The 24,206-nt window shown below is 40.7% G+C and overlaps 1 protein-coding gene across 8 annotated transcripts in view; it reads left to right on the top strand.

The window, feature by feature from the left end:
• Nucleotides 1–24,206, top strand: part of ATP8A1 (ATPase phospholipid transporting 8A1) — a 242,128-nt gene that overhangs the window by 117,133 nt on the left and 100,789 nt on the right. For 7 of the 8 annotated variants that reach the window (XM_019928250.3, XM_019928247.3, XM_019928246.3 and 4 more), the window contains 3 exons: nucleotides 4,305–4,444; nucleotides 19,367–19,505; nucleotides 22,834–22,898. In XM_019928250.3, coding sequence (XP_019783809.1) covers nucleotides 4,305–4,444; nucleotides 19,367–19,505; nucleotides 22,834–22,898 — 344 coding nt within the window. The remainder of the gene's footprint in view (nucleotides 1–4,304; nucleotides 4,445–19,366; nucleotides 19,506–22,833; nucleotides 22,899–24,206) is intronic. The other variant, XM_073805203.1, reaches the window with a different exon arrangement.

Here is a 24,206-nt window from a genome sequence, read left to right as displayed (position 1 = left end):
TGAGAGGCCCGCGTACCGCAAAAAAAAAAAAAAAAAAAAGTGCACAGAAACTAAGTTACTGTAGAGGAAGTTGGGCCCTGCCTCGCTGGCAAGAAAGAGGAGCAGGTTCTGAGGAAAAGATGGAAGCGGGCTACTGGGTCACCACTCAGGAGATGCCAGGCTGCTCCCTGGTCTGGCCTGTGTCACCCACAGCCTTGGACCTGGGCAGAGAAGGAAGCAAGGAGACACTCCCAACATGGCAGCCCTGGGCAGCTAGAGAGTGCGGGTCACTGGTCATGTGATACCCCAAAGCCAATGACCAGACCTCTCTCTGTTTACAGTTTAAATGCTTTATAGCTCAAGCAATGCAGAAGGAAAGAAACAAGAGTCGAAGAACTGGGTATTCTAATCTAAGAAAGAGGAGAAGAAATAAATAAATCTCTGTAACTCTTAAAATAGTTATTCAACTTAGTGTCAACTCAGAACTTTTTATTAAGCCCCTACCACCTGCCAGGCTCTGTGTGAGACCTGAGAATCCGTGGCAAACATGCTTAGTTCTGTCTCTGTTCTACTGAAATGTAGTCTAGGGAGATGATCTAGATGAGATGAAAGGAAGTGAGAGTTGTTACACATTAGGGTGAGTTCCTACAGGAATTTATAGAATCTTATCTCTAAACTTAACAAAAGTGGCCAGCGCCGTATCTGAATCTCCCATCCAAGTTTTCACTCTTGTCTGCGTCTGCTGGAACTGTTGCCAGTGGCACCGAGCCTGACCTCTGATCCAATCCTTTTCCTCTTAATCCAAGCTACAGAAACATAGGAATGTTTTTAAAAGCACTAGGCTTTGAAAAGCAGGAACATGAAGAACCTTCTCCTATTTCTCCTCCAAAGATGGAAGAGCATGAAGACCCACACGTCTGTAGAGTTCAGATTCCATGAGGCGCAGCTTCAGAGGGGCTTGGCAGGTACAACCTACCCAGCACACAGCACAGGTTCCTTTTTTGAGGAGGGTTAGGGGAGCATCTTTCTCCTCTCTGGTTGTGATGTTAAAGATATTCCAGCTCCTAGACACATTCCAGTTGGCTTGGCCTCCACCTCCACCCCTTTGTCTCTGGCCCTAGGTGAGCAGCACTTGTGCACCATGGCTACCCCAGAGTAAGTTTCCAGCCAGGTTTCCAGAAGAGAATAACATGTCCTAATATGGCCCAAAGATTTAAGTTCTACTCGAAATGATCTGGCAGTGGACAAGCCTACTCCTTTCTTGGAAGATGGTGTCCTCTGGCCACTTTATGTCCTATCTTCTTTGCTTCTTTTTTTTTTTTTTTTGGCTGTGTTGGGTCTTCACTGCTATGCGCGGCCCTCTCTAGTTCTGGTGAGCAGGGGCCACCCTTCACTGCGGTGAGCAGGCTTCTCATTGTGGTGGGTTCTCTTGTTGCCAAGCACGGGCTCTAGGCATGCGGGCTTCAGTAGTTGTGGCACACGGGCTCTAGAGCACAAGCTCAGTAGTTGTGGCACATGGGCCCAGCTGCTCCACGGCATGTGGGATCCTCCCAGACCAGGGCTCGAACCCGTGTCCCCTGCATTGGCAGGTGGATTTTTTTTTTTTTTTTTTTTTTTTTTTTTTTTTTTTTTGTGAGGTATGCGGGCCTCTCACTGTTGTGGCCTCTCCCGTTGCGGAGCACAGGCTCCGGACGCGCAGGCTCAGCGGCCATGGCTCACGGGCCCAGCCGCTCCGCGGCATGTGGGATCTTCCCGGACCGGGACACGAACCCGTGTCCCCTGCATGGGCAGGTGGACTCTCAACCACTGCGCCACCAGGGAAGCCCGGATTTTTTTTTTAACATCTTTTATTGGAGTATAACTGCTTTACAATGGTGTGTTAGTTTCTGTTTTATAACAAAGTGAATCAGCTATACATATACATATATCCCCATATCTCCTCCCTCTTGCATCTCCCTCCCACCCTCCCTATCCCACCCCTCTAGGTGGTCACAAAGCACTGAGCTGATCTTCCTGTGCTATGCAGCTGCTTCCCACTAGCTATCTATTTTACATTTGGTAGTGTATATATGTCCATGCCACTCTCTCACTTCGTCCAAGCTTACCCTTCCCCCTCCCCATGTCCTCAAGTCCATTTTCTTTGTCTGCGTCTTTATTCCTGTCCTGCCCCTAGGTTCTTCAGAACAATTTTTTTTTTTTAGATTCCATATATATGTGTTAGCATACAATATTTGTTTTTCTCTTTCTGACTTACTTCACTCTGTATGACAGAGTCTAGGTCCATCCACCTCACTACAAATAACTCAATTTCGTTTCTTTTTATGGCTGAGTAATATTCCATTGTATATATGTGCCACATCTTCTTTATCCATTCATCTGTTGATGGACACTTAGGTTGCTTCCATGTCCTGGCTATTGTAAATAGAGCTGCAGTGAACATTGTGGTACATGACTCTTTTTGATGGCAGGCAGATTCTTAACCACTGTGCCACCAGGGAAGCCCCCCTTCTTTGCTTCTTTTTCTGACATGGTCCCAGCCATATTTTCTTTGACTTGAGATCACTAGCACCTAATTGTCTGAGAGCTAAATGACCTTGAGCGAGGACATTGTCTTCTTGGGAACCTAGTTAACTGCATTTATCTTGGCTGGCAAATGCTTCTCCCTCTTCCTTGTTCCAGCTCATCAACTTTTTTCTGGCTGAGGGTAGCCTCCAAGTGAATTATAAAATTGACAGGCATTGAGCACTAGAAGTAGGTCACTTCAAACATCAGCTGGGGGGCTTCCCTGGTGGCGCAGTGGTTGAGAGTCCGCCTGCCGATGCAGGCGACACGGGTTCGTGCCCCGGTCTGGGAAGATTCCACATGCCGCGGAGTGGCTGGGCCCATGAGCCATGGCCGCTGAGCCTGCGCGTCCGGAGCCTGTGCTCCGCAATGGGAGAGAGTCACTGTCCCTCAGTTTTTTAGACTCTTTATACTACAGATTCACAGTGGTAAAAGAGCAGTAGTAAATACAACCATATATCCCAGCTAGAGGAAGGTGGCTCTCCCAGTAGACCCCACTGGGGTCCCTCTCTTCCTTACTTCATAAGCGTCTGTGAAGCCACTGTGTTCAGCACTGGAGTTACAGGTATGAAGAACTCTGGGACCCTGCCCTTCAGGAGCTTCAAGCTAATGTAGGAGATCACAAGAAAAACAATATGAAACATTGCCATTCATACCACAGGAGTATTGGGGATTTCTGCCTTTGGGGTCTGGGTGAGAGGAGGATGCTTCAAAGAGATGGTTTTAAGAACTGAGTCTTAAAGTAGATGCAAGGCAGGCAGCAGAGGGGGATTGCGAGAGGGGGGAATGGAGAAAAAAATGACCAGTTTGTGCAAAGACCCTACCATGGGAAGTGAATGGCAGAGAATGAGGTGGAAGGCAATTGATATGTGGTGACTGAGCCAGACTCTGAGGTTTGGACTTCATCCTGGGGAACGATTAAAAGACTTCAAGCAAAGGAATAACCTGATGAGATTCATTCAAATTTTAGAAAAGTTACTCGAGGCATGGAGGGTGGATTGAAAGAGCTGGGGAATTGGACACTAAGGTTCCATTGAACTTGAATCAGATTTCAACATATTGTTTGAACTGAATCAGTGTTTTCGAAATGAGACTTCGTTAAATAAAAATGGAAGTGTCAATCCAAATTTAAACCACTTCTTTCACCCCAAAATGAAACTTCATGCTGTTTGCAGACAACCCTTACCCACACTCCAACCCCCCAGGAAAATTAACCTACTATTTGTCACTATAAATTTACCTTTTCTGGACTTCTCTTTTAATGAAATTCTACAACATGTGATCTTCTGTGTCTGGCTTCTTCCACTTAACATAATGGTTTTGGAGGTCGTCTATGCTGCAGTGTGCATCACTACTCCATTCCTTTTCATTGTTCAAGAGTATTCTGTTGTATGGATACACCAGTTTTTGTTTATCTGTTCACCAGTTGATGGACATTTGGACTGTTTCCTTTTGGGGGCTGGTATGAATGGTGCTGCTAATGAACATTTACCTGCAAGTCCTTGTGTGGATGTATGATTTCATTTCTCTTAGGTAGATAGCTGGGAGTGAAATTGCTGGGTCATATATTTATGTTTAACATTTCTAGAAAGTACCAAACTGCTTTGCAGAGTGGCTGCAGCATCATTCTACCTAACTATAAATTTCCTGAGCACCAGATAAATATCACTGTGCTATGGGGAAAAAAAAATAAGGAAGTGTCAGACTTCTGAACAAAATCTTATTTGATGTTGTGGTTGGGGGTGTATGCTCCCTTTTTTCAGGGTTAAGAACTTTGTGTTTTGCCGTGGCTGAGATTTCAGAGAGCGACTTTCAGGAGTGGCGAACGGTCTATCACCGGGCGTCCACGTCCGTGCAGAACAGGCTGCTCAAACTGGAAGAGAGCTACGAGTTAATTGAAAAGGTACGTGGAAGACTGTTTTGCCCGTAAGGCAAGTTTGGTTTCCAGAAAACTTGTCTTAATTCAAGGGGCCAATAAAATTAAAATCAAAATATCTTGACACACCACTAAACTGTTGAATCTCCTCCGGTCTAAGCACTGACAGCTCTTAAAGTTTTTGCTGAAAAGTCTCTGGAATTGCTTTATATAGATCTGGGCTCTTTTCACAATTTTGGATCAAATTTAGCCTCATCTAGCAATACCTTTGCCAAAATCTTCCATTGCGTCAGCATTGCTGAAGGTGTGCATGCCTCCTGCTCACACACAGACATGCACACACATGCATGTGTGTATATAGTTAATGAAGGCATATAATGTGTAATACAAAGTAATATAATAAATATACAGCTTGTGTGACTCCATAGCCAATCATATAGAATGTATAAGTGAACAACCCAGTGCTTATACCTGACCTGTCATTGTTCACTTAGATACATCCATCATTTCTGCCACAACTATAAATATCCTCATTTTACCGACAAAGAAACCAAGGCTCTTCAGCCAAAAAAGTGATGGATACGCTATGATTGATGCTGCATAAATAGCAAGAAATCTTGCTTCCTAAATTAAAAATAGCAGACATTTTTTTTTTTTTTTTTTTTTTTTTTGCTGTACGCGGGCCTCTCACTGTTGTGGCCTCTCCCGCCGCAGAGCACAGGCTCCGGACGCGCAGGCTCAGCAGCCATGGCTCATGGGCCCAGCCGCTCCGCGGCATGTGGAATCCTCCCAGACCGGGGCACGAACGCGTGTACCCTGCATCGGCAGGCGGACTCCCAACCACTGCGCCACCAGGGAAGCCCCAGACATTTTTATGTTGTACTTACCGTGTGCCACGTGCTGTTTGTAGCACTTGAATCTATTAACCCAGCGGTCCCCAACCTTTTTGGCACCGGGGACCAGTTTCATAGAAGACAATTTTTCCACAGACCAGGGAGGGAGGATGGTTTCGGGATGATTCAAGCACATTACATTTATTGTACACTTTATTTCTATTATTATTACATTGTGATATATAATGAAATAATTATACGACTCACCATAATGCTGCCAGGAGGCGGAGCTCAGGCGGTAACGCGATTGATGGGGAGCGGCTGTAAATACAGATGAAGCTTCGCTCGCTCTCCCGCTGCTCACCTCTTGCTGTGGGCCAGGTTCCTAACAGGCCACGGACCTATAGTGGTCCATGGCCCGAGGGTTGGGGACCGCTGTATTAAATTATTTAATCTTCATAGCATCCCTTTGAGGTAGGTAGTGTTAATTATCCCAACTGTGCAGATGAAGAAATCAGGGTACCAGAGAGGTTAAGTAATTTTACAGATTACTCGGCTCATAGAGGGTGAACCAGAATTCTCACTCTGGCTCCAGAGTTCATACTCTTAGCCACTCGAGTATCTTCATTCTGACTTCCTCATTACATAATTCCTTCAACTATACTCATGTTTATAAGGCATAGACTCAAGCTTGCTTCAAGTTGATCTTGCCTTCAGATGAGTGACGACTGACATGTTTTTTCTTCGTCTCTCTCAATGTACTTCCTGTCTTGGATGGTAGCCAGCACCATGCATGTCTCCCTGGACCCTTCCCTCCTTCCTTTCCCCGCATGCCGCCCACTCTGTGTAATACCGGCAGTGGCATGGTACAGCTAGAGGTGGTTTTCTCTGGTATGCAGTTGCCACTTGTGACTCTACTGTTCCCCTGTCTTCTCAGTGGATTGAGATCACTTTAGAAGCTAGTTTGTGTCTCATCTCTCCCTTATATTTGGATCTATTTTGTATCCTCCTTATTTCTCAGAAGACTTGTGATAGCATGTATGGAACCCTCCAACTCGATAAATCCCACCACCGCCACCAATTTTAGATGTGCACACACAGCAGGAGACTTGTTATTAATTTATTGAATTTCTCTCTCCCTTTTTTTTCTAATATCCTTATATATGGTTATGTCTTTGGAATATTAGTGAAATAAAGTAATTTTTTATTTATGAGACCATGACTATAATCTCTTTCAATATCTCCAACCAAAGTCCCATATTGTCTTAAAGTACTAACGGTATTGATTCTTAATCTTTGGCTTTTCTTACTCTTTTGAGAAGTTAAAAAAAAAAAAAACTGTTTGGAAATGATTCTTTTTCTCCTGTCTCCTTTCCTACACAGCCTGAATATAATGTAGCCTTTTCCCCTGTGGCAATGGTAGAATTAACATATAATAACTGAATAAAAATATTTTAAGTGGATTCTAACCATTAAATTTTTTTTCTACTTGAAGTGCACTGTAGCAGATTCTGGAGTTCAATGTTTAATGTGCCTAACATTTTTACTGTGAATGTCCTAGAGTTTATAGATTCGATTTTATAGGTTTAACAGTTGTGTGTGTGTGTGTGTGTTTAATATGTCATTAAATTTTGACTTCGCTCTTTTAACTAAAACAGGTGTTCAGCCTTTCTTCCAGCAGATGGCGATTGCGAGTCACATTGAAATTTCAGTTGCCTGGGGAACTCCATTACATGTATTTATATATTTTTAGTTTACAGATACAGAAGCCTCCCTTATGACTGTCTCTTACCTAAAATAAATGAAAAAGGGAATTTATAGCTAATTCCTCTTTACTTCATGATAAGCCATGCTCTCTTTTATTGAAAAATCAGAAAGGTGAAGAGATTGGTTCCCATGGTCAGCCAGCTTGTTCCATATAAGGACTGATTTTCTGTATCCCCTGAAACCATCGTTTCTTTCAGTAATTAACTTAAGTAACTTTCATTAAGCGGTTAATAGTTGCTACGTATCAGGGATGCACAACCAATTAAGGAACACTCAGTGTGGCCCTCTGAGTGTCATGGTCTGAACCAGTTCCTTCAGGAAAGCCAGAGGAGTGACCCACAAACTTGGGCCATAGCAAGCTTTCAGAGAGGTGGTAACTTTTGAAATGAGCCTCAAAAGATTATTTTACCAGTTAAAGGAGAGCAGAGGTCTTCTTAAAAGAAAAAGAATAGGCACAATGACACAGAGGGGTCCCTGCAACTAAAAGCTGCTTTTCTGAAAAATGATTCTCCCCCCTGATCGTTTGGGGACTGTAGGGTGAGAGCGGGTCTCTCTTGGTCTGAGCTTCCATTCTTTGTTAAAATCAGCTGGGATTGGTATTCAGGAGGAGTTGTGGGGGACTGTTACCACACATCGTAGTGAGGCAGGTTTCAGTGTGTCAGCGCAGGTTCTGCTGGTGTGTCACTCTAACTTAAATTTAGCTGTCATAGTCCTAGGCTCATCCGTTTTGGCTTCTTCCTTGGCTACTTTAAATGAGACTCATTTATTGTAATCTATTTTTCATATGCTTGGGATCTGTTTTTTATATAGACCATAATATTGGACTTGTAAGATAATGACTTTTAAGCTGAGAGTGGTTTTCAAATCTCTCTTTTTTTCTAAGAGCAGGACCCATTTTCCAAACTAAATATTGCCTGAATATATTTATATATTTTCAGTGTATATGTAATATACAGAAGCAGAGCTTCTCTGGTTAACAAGTGGAGAGGTGGGGAGAAGCCCCTAACTGTCTCTCCCTTCAGACCCTTGCCCTCATCATGGTCCACGAGTGGCTTTTCAGGACTCTGGGGCTCCACGGAGCACAGTTTGGAAACCAGATAATATTCCGTATGTGTGTGAAATTTTTAGGAAATGTGCTTCTCAAAATTTCTATAGATATTTTCCCTCGCTTTTCAACAAAAGATCAGAACATCCTTGTGGTCATACACAAGACGTTTCTGGCCATATTTGAATTAATGATGCAAAATGCCATTGACACATTAATGGTAGCATTACATTAAAGGCATTTAAAATGTGGAAGATTTGTAGAGCTTTTCCTGAAATCAAGAATGTATTTTTAATAAGTTACAAAATAAGTGGAAATGTTATAATATGGTTAAGGTTGTACTTTTAAACCCTGCTGTCTGTCTTATCCCTCCAGTGTTTGTTCAAACAAGTAATTCAGTTTTCAAAATTTAGTTAAAAGCCTTATTCCCTTGGGGGCTATAACTCCTAGCATAATTCCAAAAACATGTATCAAAATAAGCCAAGAACATCCAAGAAGATAATGCCATGTGTCCCCTGGTGCAATGCTTTGTTACTTTTCTACCCAGCTCATCTGAGCACTAGAATGCCCCCCTTCACCTTCAGGGCACAGTAAGGGAGAGAGGATGTGAAAGGTTTGAAAAAGTTCTCTGGATAGGGTTTTCCCTAGTAACAGTCATTTTTAGAGGATTTAGGACTTTTACATCCATCTATAAAATATCATCAACATCTCTGCTACACAGTTGTACAGTTTGGTCTCCAACACTTGCATTCAGATGGTAGACTTTTCAGGATTAAAAAGAAATCATTTCTCTGATGCTATGAGTTGTTTCAGGATGTTCCTGAAACATCTTTTTTCTTTTACTAAATAAAGGTCAGGAAGGTGACATTTATTACTAGGAAACCCAAGACATTCAGGAGCAAGAAGGCTCACATAGTTAAAATGCCAAAGGGATTATGAGAATCACATCAGATATTGAGGTGTCTTTACCCAGTTTGAGGAGAATTGTAGCATCACTTGGGTTTTGTGGACAGAAAACACCTTTTCGTCTCTGTTCATCACCACTTGAAAGAATTTACAATTGTCTCATTCTTTCAGACAGCACACTTGACCTGTTTTACCTTCTTTAGCCTATTTCTTTTGAAAGACAATGTATTTGGACTTGTAATTTAGATTATGAAACCACTTATAGTGTTGGTCTATGTTTTTAAGTATTAGATTTTTTTTTTTTTTTGCAGTACGCGGGCCTCTCACTGTTGTGGCCTCTCCCGCTGCGGAGCACAGGCTCCGGACGCGCAGGCTCAGCGGCCGTGGCTCACGGGCCCAGCCGCTCCACGGCATGTGGGATCTTCACGGACCGGGGCACGAACCCGTGTCCCCTGCATCGGCAGGCGGACTCTCAACCACTGCGCCACCAGGGAAGCCCTAGATTATTTTTTAAATTAAGAATTTATTTGTTATTTGGTCGGGAAAGAATTGCAAATAAATAACAGAATAATTATCAAGTCTTATACTTCATTAGCAGTGGTTTCTCTAATTTCTCACCTTCCTCTTTGATCTGCTACTTTATATTTATTTCTAAGACACAAATTTATTTGCCTCATACTTATAGTATGCTGCTGGATTCCTTTGAAAATTAGTGGTACAGAGGGCTTTGATCTTACTTATTGGGGAATATTTTATAATTAAACCATTGGTCGAAATATGAAGGTACTCCTTCATGGTAAATAGAGTTTTTGAAAAATTTTTATATTTATTTGCTTCAATAGGGAAATGCAATTGCATAAATTACCTTCTAATCACTTCTGATGTTTGAGAAAGCAAATTATTTATCTTGAGCATTACAGAAAACAGTGAGATATAATACTTGTCTAGTAGTTCCCCGGTGATAAAATTGTTCTTGTCTTCTTCTCTTATTATGAGGCATAAATTACAAAATATGCTTTTTGAAAAATCAAAACTTACCCCATACTTTTATCTGTTAACGTTTTTTAGATTAATTATGGGTCAGAGAGGATCATTTTTGAGCTTAAGAGTAATCAAAAAGCTACAATTTTGGCAGCATTTAGCACCCCTTTGAATCAGATAGCTGTGTTGTGTCTTATATGCACAAATTTTTATAATTCATAGTTAATATATATCTTCCACTAGACTGAAGCTTCATGAGAGCAGGGATCGTTTTTATCGAACTCATCTCTGTGTTTCCAAGAACTGCCTGTCTGGCCTGTATTAATCACTGAATAAGTATTTTATGAATAAATGAATGAGTCAATTAACTAATTAATTCAAAGGCTAAATTTACTTAGTAAGTGCTTGCTTAACGAAAGCCTGCCTTCTCTTACCCACATAGTTCATGCTTTCTGCACATTTGAGGATGTTGGTTTCAAATGCGTTGTCACTAAGGATACTTTAGGGATGTGTTAGAAAAGGTAGCTAAGGATTTTAAAGGATGCATTCGTTAGAAATTTAGACTCAGTCATTTTTTTAAAAACCTGTCTTCCTACTTATTTAACAGATGAATGTGGGACACTTGGTCGCAAAGATTCAACAACAAATGCCTCAGCACTTGTCAGGCTCTGTTGTGGACTCTGGGGGCACAGGAGGGGGAAAGGATGGAAAAATCCCTGTCTTCATTTCAGTGCAGGGAGATAGGCAGTAAACTTAAACACTGGAAAATGTCATTGCAGACAGGGCTTAGCACCCTGGGCTCCGCGATAGGCACCGAGATAGGACAGTGAGGTAGTTAGTGATCTTTTTTTATATATTATCTCCTTGGTTCCTCCCCAAAATATGGTTGACATTTCTGGGATTTTTGAGAAGACTGCCTTGATGTGGCATAATACAGATTGACCACTACACTCGGGGGTAACTAACAGCAGTCCAGCACCCTTCCCAACATATGGTGGGGAGTGGTGTAGAGGATTCCTAGAGAAATAGAAAACTTAATGAAAAACAGAACTTTTCCTGAACATTTATGACTGCCAAATTCACAGTCATTTCTGTATTCGAACTGAATACTTTTTCAGATAAAACCACCCGTTTCTATTCTTAGTAGCTGCCAATATCACTTTCATTTGTACTAAAAACTGAAACGTACTAGATGAAAATTTACATGATGTACTGGTGATTTTGTGGTTTCAAATTCCAGTAGTTTCCTGTTTTACTGTTTGCTTAAGAACATTTGCAGTCTGTCAGCTTATCTACTAAGAAGACCTGCCAGTTTTTGAGCCTCTACTAAGCTTCAAGTCCTCTGCTCCTTAACTTGATTAGTTAGTTCCAGGGGCCTCTAACGTGGGGTACACAAAATGAACCACTGGGGTAAGCAAGAAAATGTTATAACTTCTGTTTCTATTTATGTTTTACTCATCTTTTTTTTTTACAATTTGTTGTTGCATTTTGCAATGTATATAATTTATTAACATTAACAAAGCAAATCGGATATACAAAAGATATATCTTTATATATAAGATATATATATCTTAGGTATATATATATATATAGGTATATATATATATCTTAGGTATATATATATCTTAGGTAAGTACTCAACATCTTTTCCTACCTGTACTCAAAAAAAAAAAAAGGTTAGGGTAAACAATCTATTTTCATCCTCAAAACAACTCTAGTACAGCCATATTATTAGCCTTATCTTGCTGATGTAGAAATTCTTAAGTTATTTGCTGAAGGACACATAGCCAGTAGTTGGCAGAGCAGGGATTCAAATCCCAGTTCTGTCTTAATTCCAGATCTCAAGTTCCTAATCCGTATGTTATTCTGCCAGGACGGTTTAAAAGAAAGCAAGAATGTATGTAAAATGTTGGTGACTTGAAAAGTAAAATGTAACCACGTGTGTAGTTGAGTCATCATGAGATCAGCCCTTGGGGTGGGGAGGCATGGTATTCAGGACCCGTCTGCGTAGGAAATGAGGCAGGCTGTGTGCACTCTGTGTAATGTAATGTACTCTATCCTCCTTAAAAATGAAGGTGGGGGGCTTCCCTGGTGGCGCAGTGGTTGGGAGTCCGCCTGCCGATGCAGGGGATGCGGGTTCGTGCCCTGGTCTGGGAAGATCCCCCATGCTGCGGAGCGGCTGGGCCCGTGAGCCACGGCCACTGAGCCTGCACGTCTGGAGCCTGTGCTCCGCAACGGGAGAGGCCACAACAGTGAGAGGCCCGCATACCGCAAAAAAAAAAAAAAAAAAAAAAAAATGAAGGTGGGAATATGTTTTTCATGATTTTCCCTCAACTCGTCTTTAGAGTCTTCTTAGTGAAAGTACTTAATGTTCCCTTAGATCTCTGATCTCACGCTTCTCCTTTCTGGCTGATCGATCCCTAATTATGAACGCTTTGAGGTAGACTTTCCACACTGGGTTTTGCTCTCTTCTCACTCCGATAAGATGGATGTGTTGTTTTTGCAGGCTACACCCAGTCGCCTCTCAAATCCTGATTCTTTTCAGCTGGGTGTGTGAATTCTGACCTTATTTGGCAAGCCCTTGGCTCTGTGACAATTCAAATATGATTTCTGTGGTTCAAAAAGCACCAAGTTAAAACCTCCTTCTTGGCCTTGGTTGCCTGATTTCTCCAGAAGCAGGCTAATGAGCCATGCCAGTGATTTAACGCTGTTAGTCTTGGTGTACTCTAGCTCAGCTTAAACTGAAAGGACAGAGGTGTGAGAGTCTCTTCTGTTAAATAAAACCCCTTTGTTGTGTGCAAAGAGATGTTGAGAAGAGAAGCACAAGAGTGAATGATGCCCAGTGGAATGCAGACCAGAGAGAAGCCGGTGATCTTTGAGAGCCAGCGTTGTAGAATGGTTCTGAGAATCCCATGGCCACCAGGGCCTCTGTATTCCAGAGGTACCGTATCTTAAAGCTAAAGAGTATGGTGACTGCCACAGTCTTCCAACTGGTCTGGCAACCTCCATTCTTCCCCATCCATCCCCAGTTGGCCACCGGTGAACTCTCTGAGTGTAAATCTGATCCTGTCCCTCCCCTTCTACAGTTCTTCCCCAGATGCCCTTTGCCTTTGGAATCCCAAACATAAAAAATAGCCCCTTTGATTTCCATTCCCTGCCGGTTTTTCAGGCTTATCGTTTTCCTAACTTACTACTCAGAGTTTGAGATGACTGATCCAATTTCATCCTCAGAACAACCCTATTAAATTAGCATTATTTAAATCACCCACCTCGCTTCATTTATCGGTTCCATATTGACTAAATGGCAGCTTCTCAAAAACAATGTGCATTTGCATACCTCTGTCTTTGCATCATGTGATTTCTTCTGTTTGGGATTTCTTCCGGCATCCCTCCCCACCTCTCCCAAGTGCCTGGCTAATTCTTAATTCTTCGTTTAGGATTTTAGGTCAAATGTTAACTCGTGTTGGATGGTTTTTTTGAGCCACCCCAACTAAGAAAATACTTATTTCCTGTTTTTATCGTTTGTACTCACAGAACATTTTGTGTTTACTTCTAAGATAGTATATAGCATATAGTAAATTGATTATTTAGGGAGAGTACTGTTTTTCTCTGATGGTAATCGTATATTACAGTTGAGAGGCTCTGTCTATAGTTTGGGATTGCAAGGAGAGGAGAGAGAACTGGGACCAGAGGACCTAAGGCCAGGCTAAGAAAGAAGGGTCAGAGGTGACCCAGGAAGTATCAAGAGCAATCAGTCAGGATGGAGGCCGGTGCAGAGATGCGCTGCTCACCAGTATTATGCATCAAGGGTCTGCAAACTCCAGCTCAAGAACCACATTCACCCACTGTCTATTTTTGTAAATAAAGTTTTATTGGAACACAGCTCCATCCATTTGTTTACAAATTGTCTTTGGCCATTTTCACACTACAGTGACAGCATTGAGTCGTTGCAGCACAGAATGTACGACCCTCAAACCCTAAAATATTTACCATCTGTCTCTTTACAGAAAAAGTTTGTCAACCTTGCTGGAGACAAGCAATTAGGTCCTCAAACCAGCAGCATTGTCACCAATGTACATTTCCAGGCCTCATCTCAGACCTACTCAGTGAGAAATTCTGCGGGTAGGGCCCACTGATCTGTGTGTAATAAGCCCCTCCGGTAAATCTGAAGACCGCTGCTCTCCATTTCTGCTCCTGTGGCTAATTACTTGGGGCTTGATGGCAGCCAGGCAGCAGGGTCTAGGAGAAACAGGTACCAACGCAAGGCAAGGGGGTACAGTCAGAAAACAAGGAAGGGAGAATCCAAAGAATGGATTCTGAAGTACAGATTCGAGGAAGGAAGGGACTGTGGTTGTGTCCCACCATCTTGCCCAGAACTACCTGCTCGGTGTGTGTGTGAGGGAATGAATGCAGACACACGTGTGTGTGTGGAAGGAAACCAGTCCCAAAATGTAAGTCTGGGGCCTGCAGGTGGAAACAGGAAACAGGTACCCCTGGCAGGAATGCCTCAGGACTGAGGCTGAAACCCATTCACAGAAACAGAGTATTACCAAAAACTGAACAACAGAGACAAATGTTTAAAAACCTGATGATTTACATAAAATTCTAACTTTCATTTAATCTCAGTTTTACTTTCCATTCGCTGCCTTGGGGTGTGTATTGATTCTTGGTGTGTTGTTTCTACCATCGTAGCTCAGCTGTACCCCAGTTTGACCTGACATAATTTATTCAACCTCCCCGAAGCTATTAACTGAATGAATCAGTGTAAAGCACGTAGCAGTATCTGGTATTTCTGTGCTAAGGAAATGTTTCTTCATCTGCCTAGTCACAATCTTATTTTATGTTGTAACAAAGGTTCCCAAATGTTACTACTATTTATTCATATTTACTCCAGTGATAAAACTTTATTTACCAGTATTATTCCTTTTATTTGTCTTCAAAGAAACTTCTGCCCGATAGTCCATGTTATCGTCTGAAGCCCAAGTTGATATGAGTTTGATAACTATGCTTTTCCTCATTTAGGAACATATCATAAACTTTTAAAAAATACGAAATAATCTAAGCCCTGACACAATATTTGCTTATATGGAAATAGGTCATTTTAAGGTTCCGTTATTTCCCAATATATGTAATATAAATGTATTGGGGAAAAAACACAGTTTCCAAATCTGTCATAATGCATTTTACCATAGTTTTTAAGTACTCTACATGACGTTTGTATCTTCACTAGGGTAGAAATTTTATACTTATATCCCTTTTTAAAAGCATTACATTATGAACATCTAAAAGAGAAAATAAGATTATTGATGACTTTTCTAGGTAAATAAGTATTATTTCATGATTTTTCAGTGATAACTAAATCTATATTATATCAAAGAGGCATCAACTGAAACCTTTATAACTTTTGGCACAGTGACATTTTGAAAGTAAAATTAGTCTTTGGAGGTTTTTTTTTTAATTCCATAAATGCCATGGGAATTTTATCACATTTCAACACTTGCTGAATATGTAATTCCCATCGTGACCATTAGTGGCCATCTGTGTAAGGTAATACATGTTTGGGATGAAATTGATTATGGCCTAAACGCTCTTGTGTTATGATCAGGAAAAGCATGCAAAGTTCAAATTTTTTTTCCTAATGATCATTGTGTAGCTAAAGATATTCATTTCCAGAGGCTGAACAGCCTATCACTCAAGATCTAATCTCACAATAAATGACACCAGGGCCAAAGGAAAGGAGCCTGCAGAGCCTTCCACTAAAATTAGTAAATGCTGTACCTGAGGATAAAGGGAAAATTAACAGGCTTTCAAATGTAGTTTTTCTTTCGTAGGCATCAAAGTAGACCCACTGCAATTTTGCTAAATATTCAGAAATGTTTCATTAGAAATTCCTGTTATCATAGCCACCAACATGCTCCAAGTTAACCTACTTGTAACACTTCTCAGCATATTTATTGCTGGCCCTACCTTTTTGGTACTTTATATTATCTTTGCCTGGTTTGGAAAATGTTTCCTTTTTACCTGTGCAAAACCAGCTGCTTTCCTTCTTTCAAATATGCTTTCAGTGTGATCTCCCCCATGCAGTCATTTTATTTTTATCAGGTTTGTGCAGAGTAGTGTATACCCATGTACTTCCTGAGCTCATATATCCCCTTAAAGTAGAACTAGAAAATAGGCAAATAAACTTGTTTATATATTTCTAATTAGTGTATTCACATCTTGGCTCTCACATTATCTAGTTACCCCAGGGTTTTGTGAAACATACTACAAAAAAAAATACTTTTTTGGTTTAAAATTTTTGAGAGCTTATATTACTGAACTATCTTCATGATCGTTTAAAATCTTATCATGCTCTCTGTGGAATATCTAACATTTGAACACAACTATATCCTGATCTTCCCTGGCATGTGGGCCAGAATGATTTAGCTACTGATTTCCTAAGAGTAGCTGAAAGAACTGATGGAATCATTGTCTCAATGTTGAAATTACAGCAGTTGTGATGTTGGCATAGTTGATGCTGAACTGGTCTTCCTTTTCATTCTTGAACTTCTTGATGATGATTATTCATCAGGTTTTGATAGATTTCAAATCTGCTTCCCATTAAAGATAATAAAATAATGATATCTTTTTAAAGAAGGAAATTTGCCTTCCTGTCTTATATATTATATACTAGGAAGTCATGCATCAAGTGAATCTAATAGCTGCATAAGTTATTTGGAATATATTGAAGAGAAAATAGTCTAGATTGCAACAATACTTTAGAACATTTGGATTGGGGTTTTTTTTGTTTTTGTTTTTTGTTTGTTTGTTTTGTCATTCACTCACTCTGCAAATATACCAAATGCTGACTATCAGTGTTCTGGAGATACAGTATAAAGGTGAACAGAACCTGGTCCCTACTTTTCCTTTTTTCAACTTAAAATTGCACTTTTTATAGGTAGCCAGGGACCAAAGACTCCCCAGAGCTCTTCTTCAGCATCTCCTCGGAACCTGATGTGGTACGTCTGGGCTCACAGGGCCTTCTTTGAGTCAGCACTTAGTGCTCAGGCCAGCATTCTTACGAGGAATATGCCCAGGTTAAGGGCCCTTCATTCCCTCATGCCGAATAGGGACATCAGCCTACAACCAGAGGAGGAGCTGCATTTGTTCCTCTACCTAATATTACTTAAGTAGAAAAGAACTTAAAGAAATCAACGCTAGCCCCTCACAGACTGATGCCTACTTAATTTACTTCAGCCAACATTTATGGGGCAGAGACTGGGAGTTGACCACTATCTTGGGCACCATCCTAGACACAAAGGGACAAGAACGCGATGGGCAATACAGAGGGTCTTGGTTCAAGCCCTGCCCTTCCGTAATCTATCAAGTTATGTCACTGTGACAAATCATTGCCCCCCTCTGGGCTCCTGTCTCCTCATTTGTGAAGAAACAAGGAGCTTGGAGGCATGACCCCTAATTTTGAACAAAACTACCAGAGTCGTACGTTTAAGCAGGTAATCTTAATATGATAAATTAAGTATGTAAAGATGAGCAAAGTTCTATCAGAGCACAGCAGAGGGGAAAACTTGTTTTAAGAAGTAAAGGAAAACTTCTTTTGGACTTCCAGGATGAGCCACGTTTCACCACGCGGGGCCGTGGTGGATGTGTGTGTGTCTGTACACATACCTACGCACGTAAACACATGCATGTGTGTATATGCTAACACTGATGCATAGGCTCGCCCATCTGTATTTAAGCCCTGTGGCAGAGACTGCAGGCCAGCTAATTTAACAGCTATTCCTACTGCCCTTCTGCCTTGCCCCTCCACTGAGGCTGGAAAAGCTAAATGCTAACAGTTCAGGATGGCCATGGAGCACCATCGGGCCAGTTGCTGTATTTGGAAATACACTGAGGACTTTTAGAAACCCTTTTGCTTTTCAAATAAGAGCTGGATACCGTTGGTTTTACCACCTTTTTCTTGTCTTCAGTGTGGCTGTTATAATTATAGCTGCGACAGCCACCTTGAGACACTGAGAGAGATCTGGAGAATGCGTGGAAATATAGTCAAGCCAACGACTTATACCCATAGCTACCCACTTCAGTACTAGTGATGTTAGAAGTCTTTATTTAAGCCACTTTCAGTCAGATTTTTTTCTATTATTTATAGCCAAAAACATTCCTAAGCAATATACTCATCAACTACACACACTCACTCCTATGTTTTTGTATATATATTTAACTTTATTTTCCATGCCTACCAAGACTTGGGGTTATTTTTAGACTTGAATTGTGATGCAAAGTAAACAGGACTTAAAGGGAAAAATAGAAAGTGGAATGCTTTCTTTATTATTATCAACCCAGACACTATCCTTTGCAGTAATCTCCCTTATATCTAGTCTGTCCTTCTCTGATACTGTAAATTAAAAAGTGAAGTCAAGAAGGGAGAAAATAGTTGAGAAGAAAGATAAATGCTGAAGTAGTTCATTCTGGAGGTTAGGTTATGGGGAAAATGGGTAAGACTGAGAATCGGTTGTGGCTTGCAGAACACCGTTGGGAAGGGTACCCAACTAGTGACAATGCCTGGTCACATGATGGAAAGAAAGATTTAAATCTTAATCCATTATTGCCCATTCCTATGTATTTAGGACCGAGAACACCATTATCTGTTTCCATTTGGCAGGCCGGTTTTCCCTAACAGCCAGGAGATTGTTCTCACTTTTCCCTCCATTTAGGAAGATGAGAGAAGCAACCATTCTTCTTCTTTGTCAGAGATGAGAACAGCTTTCCACAGTGTTTTGGTTGTGTTCAGTCTTGTATGAAAGATACCATCTAAGGAGCAAGAGATCTTTAATGGTCTCTGACCTTCCACTATGCAAACATGGAACCATGTGAAAAACATTCAGCCCTGTTCTTTCTTTAAGAGACTAATGCTATCACTTTGTTTATTGCTCCTTTCTTCATCCTTTCTCATTGTATTTTGTGTCTACATTTCCTGACACTGCATCAAATTACAATTTAATAGTGTTCGCCTGTAACCTTACTCTTTTTCAAACAGATCACTTGGATTACTTCTTCACTGGTGATCTTCCATAATTTTTGTTTTTATTTTTTCTTAATAGCTGCCTGCTCCTTTTTAACTGTGTTTGATTCCCCCCTTCTACATCTGTGTGTGTTTAGAATCAGTTCCTTACCTTAGGGAGGAGTAAGGTAAGACAGGTAGCTTCAGGGAGCCTAAGTCCCCTGCCAAAAGTACTGGATGAAAGTTAGGGATCCTTGAGAGAGAAAACTCAATGGGGTATTTGGAATTTACAACAAATTCATGAATTATCATTTAGTCTCTGATTTTAAAACATATATACACTTCAATGTTTCATTCTTAAAGAATCTAAACTTTTTTTTTTTTTAATCTTAAAAAATGTTGCCACTCTCTTTCTCCAGAATCTTCAGCTACTTGGAGCCACAGCTATCGAGGATAAATTACAAGATCAAGTGCCTGAAACCATAGAAACGCTAATGAAAGCAGACATCAAAATCTGGATCCTTACAGGAGACAAGCAGGAGACTGCCATTAACATTGGTAATTCACCTAATTTAAACTTTAAGTCATGGTGCTTTTTAACATGTTTTGAAATATTTTAGAAGATAGATTTGAGATATTTCAAGATTTGAAAGATTTGGTATTTTCAGATATCCATATTTGTTAATATCATTGGGCTTGTCTATTTACTTATGGCCCCAGTGCCCCTTTAAATTTGCAATGATTGTATGTACAGCCAAACTTCAGCTCTTGCAACTATGTAACGCCCTCTCTCAACTTTGTATCCCTGCCTAGCCCCACCTCCCATCCATAATGGACACATGTAGGTAACCATTCTGCTGCTGTCTGCCAAAGTCTGAAGGTGGGGATTATGGCAGGCTTGTATACCGACACTTGTTTCTGTGACCAAAGGTTATTTCTGAGATAGGAAGTAAGGTTCTTGCTAGTTTTCACTCATCCTACAGTTAATTCCAATTCTGCAGAAGGAGGTTGTATTAGGCAGCTCAGGCTGCCATAACAGAATACCACAGGTTAGATGATTTAAGCAACAGAAGGTTATCTTCTCACAGTCATGGAGGCTAGAAGTCCAAATCAAAATGGCAGCAGGTCGGTATCTCCTGAGACCTCTCCTCCTGGCTTGCAGATGGCCGCCTTCTCTCTGTGTCCTCGCCTGGCCTTTCCTCTCTGGATTCTCACAGAGCATCTGGTGTTTCTTCCTCTTCTTATAAGGACACTAGTCCTGTTGGATCAGGGATCACCCTTATGACCTTAGTTAACTGTAGGTAGCTCCTTAAAGACCCTACCTCCAAATGCATTCACAGTGGCAGTTAGGGCTTCAACATATGAATGGGGAGGTGGGGACACAATTCAGTCTGTAACAGAGGAGAAAGCTAATATTCGCTGTTAGAGGCCTATAGTACCAACAATATGCAAGAAAAATATTGCTTTTTTCCCCCAATTCAGTAATAGTTTGTTGCCTGAACACTGTGAACCCTGACAGTAACCTCTGGATGATATTGATTTTATGAATTACGTGTAAAACTCTCCCAAGACTAAAGAAAGCATTTCAGCGGTATTCACAAGATGAAACCATTTTTAGAAAGTCATCAAGTATCATGTATCTAAAAACATATAACTAATTCTCCTTTTAGAAGTGTGAGTAATGACAGTATTCTGTGATAAATACTGTATTTATAAATGTAGTATTTATATTAAATAGTATAAATGCTATAAATTTATAGTAAATTGATGTTGTTAATAGAGGAAACTTAACTTTTAAAAGAAAACTGAGCAGTAGAAGTTTAAACCTACAGGCCAAACAAGTTGTTAATTTTGATTATAAAAATTATCACTGGTGTTAGAGACAAAACGGAAAGAAGATGTGTGAGAATACAGAATGCTTTAGAATCAGGAGACCTGGAACACACAGATATGATAAAGCAACATGACTACAGATAGAGGAAAAATGCATGGTGGGTAAAGAGTAATATGTGGGCAAAATAAGCAATCCTCAAGATGGTTCCAGATTTGTAGCCATTATGAAAGCTCCTCTGGAAAGGAGAGTATGGTGGTGGTTTCTAGCAACATTTAACCTTTAGAATCTTAGGCCATACTTGTTCCTAGAAAAGGGAAGGTAAGATTCATTCATTCAGCAAATGATGATAGTGCCTATGGTGCCAGGCATCCGTTAAGAACAGGGAACAAAACGTATCAGAGTCTCTGCCCTCAGAGCTCAAATCCTAGTCAGGGAAACAGACAATAAAGTAAATGAGGACACGTAGTATATTCGATGGCAATAATTGCTCTAAAGAAAAATAAAACAAGGAAGGGAGAATAGGGCATTGCACAGAGGGATTCAGTTTTAAATCAGGAAGTCAAGAAGAATTCTTGAGAAGGCGACATCTCAGGAATGACCTAAGAGGGGAAAAGTTGTCACTTGGATGATTCGGGAGAGCTGTCTTCTGTTCTAGAGAAAGAACAGAAATGCAAAGTGTGAGAGGAGGAGGAGAGGTGAGCAGTGTAGCAGAGCCCAGGTTGGATGGGCCTCCCAGACCGTTGTCCAGACTTGGCTTTTATACTGAGTGAGATGGGAAACCATTGGATGGTACTGAACTGAGCAGAGGAAACACTTGATCTGACTTGCCTGTAAAAAAAAAAAAAACTATATATATATATATATATATATATATATATATATATATATATATATATATATAATCTCTGTCTGGCTGCTAGACAGAGTAGACTCAAAGGAAAGCAAGTGTTGAAGCAGGAAGGCCAGAGGGTATTGAATTAATCCAGATGAGATATGGTGGTGGCTTGGACCCAGGTAATATCAGTAGAGGTGGTGAGAAATGGTTGGGTTCTGGATGGATTTTGAAGGTAGAGCCAACAGGATTGATTGATAGATTAGATGTAGGGTATGGAAGAAAGAAAGGAATCGGGTAAATTCAAGGTCTGTTAGCCACAGCAACTGAAGGATGGAGTTGCCATTAATCAAATGAGGAAGACTAAAGGAGAAACGGGTTTTCTGGGGGGAGGTTAAGAGCCTGGATTTTGGATACGTTCAGTTTGAGATGCCTATTTTACACCTAAATGTCTGCTATTAAGTAGGCACTGGCATGTGAGAGTCTAGAGTTCAGGAAAGAGGTCTGAATGGGATTTATGAGTTCTAGAGTGGTCAACATTAAGATGGTGTTTAAAACCTTGGGAAGGAATGAGATCACAAAGGGAGTGAGTGTAGATGGTATTGTTTTAAATGTGAGGCCCGCCAACAAGGTTGCCTGTTTTTCTCCAGCCACGTTCAGCTGTAGGCAGACAGGTGCAGAGTGAGCCGAGTTGGTTTAATCAGCAGGTGATTTTGCCCTGCAGCAAGTATAGCAAAGCAAGAGAGGGCAGGAGAGGAGAGGATGTGATGCAATCCAAGGGCAGGAAGATTGTGATGGGATCAATGGTCCAAGAGAGAGCCAGACAACCCTCCTGAACCCTTCTCCCAAAACAACCACTGGCCCATCTTCTGCTCTTCGTGTTGGTCATCGTGAAGGCTATTTCATACACGTTTATCAGTTTTCAGGACGTTGAGAATCCTTACTGTAATCTCTTCCATATTTGTTTATCAAGACAGCCTTAACACTCCAGGTAATGTCCTTGTATCTTATCCCTCTTACAGCAAGCAAGAGCATTTCTTTTTTAAACTTCCTGCAAACCTAGAAAACAGCCATCACTTCTATTAAAATAGACAAAATTTTAATTTTATCAAATAAAATAGATAAAATTTAGAATTTTGTAGTATTATCGTGTTAACGTCTTCACCTCTTCTCTCTAGAGAAATTAGTTATATCAATCTATTTACTCTGTTTGAACATAGGACACTCCTGCAAACTTTTGAGGAAGAACATGGGAATGATTGTTATAAATGAAGGCTCTCTTGATGTAAGTAAGATTATCTTTTTTAAAAAAACCTTTAATAACTTAATTATCTTGTAGCATTTTATTTTATATTCAGCTAGCTGTGGAAATATTTTATTTTCCTGAGGTTAAAAGATACCTTACTACTATTGTTCTGCTAGAACAAACGTACACTGTTTTGAACCATTGATGTAAAAAGATGCTTGCTAGCTTTGTATCTATGACAGCTAAAAGAAATTGCTAAATGATTTGCTTAATGTTGTGAGACAAGAAAGCTGCTTTACAAAAGCATTATGTCAGGAGGTTGCTGAGTGACTGCAACTTATTTGTATCTGCCTGGGTATTTTGTATATTAAGGATTTAATGTCTGCTTTAGCTTCCAGTGTTGATATTTTGCTTCTTTTAAAAAAATGTGAAAGCTATTGAACAACACCAAATAACCAATAGTCAAGTTGTTTTTTGTTTTTTATCATTTATTTTTTTGGCTGCGTTGGGTCTTCGTTGCTGCACGAGGGCTTTCTCTAGTTGCGGCGAGCGGGGGCTACTCTTCATTGCAGTGTGCAGGCTTCTCATTGCGGTGGCTTCTCTTGTTGCAGAGCACGAGCTCTAGGCACGGGTTTCAATAGTTGTGGTGCACGGGTTTCAGTAGTTGTGGTGCTCGGGCTTAGTAGTTGTGACTCACGGGCTCTAGAGCACAGGCTCAGTAGTTGTGGCGCACGGGCTTAGTTGCTCTGTGGCATGTGGGATCTTCCCAGACCACAGCTGGAACCCATGTCCCCTGCATTGGCAGACGGATTCTTAACCGCTGTGCCACCAGGGAAGCCAAGTTTTTTTTTTAATGTCCTAACTTCTGGGCTGAAATATGAATTCCTAGGATGTCTTTTTTCATGGCTGTGTTCACATGAAGTTATATTTGGAAAAGAGGGAAATATTTTTTAGGAATATAGTGTAAAATAAAAGTTAACAAAAAAAAAAGAAAGTAGGTCAAATGACCTGTAAATATTTTAAAGGAAAGGTGAGTGCAATTTAAGGTGGAAGACAGAACAGGAGAGGTGATTATACAACCGCTTGAAACAGTCATTGTGACGCAAAGAGCAGAGCAGAGCAAACCTGATAATTAGGGATGTTGGAGAAGCCGAGACCAGCTCTGTAGAAGGGATGATGAAGAGGCAGATGTTTTGAAGTTGGATATAAAACAAATTACATGTAAGAAGTATTTAGCTTCTGATTTTTAAACTGAAATGATGACCTCTTTATTATTTGTCCTTAAAACAATCCTTGTGATACTCTTCCCTTTCTTGTGAAATCTTTAAGCACCTTGTAGCCTGAAGA

Source organism: Tursiops truncatus, chromosome 5, assembly GCF_011762595.2.
Source record: "Tursiops truncatus isolate mTurTru1 chromosome 5, mTurTru1.mat.Y, whole genome shotgun sequence".
Classification (NCBI taxonomy): Eukaryota; Metazoa; Chordata; class Mammalia; order Artiodactyla; family Delphinidae; genus Tursiops; species Tursiops truncatus.
This window is presented reverse-complemented; position numbering and strand designations above follow the sequence as displayed.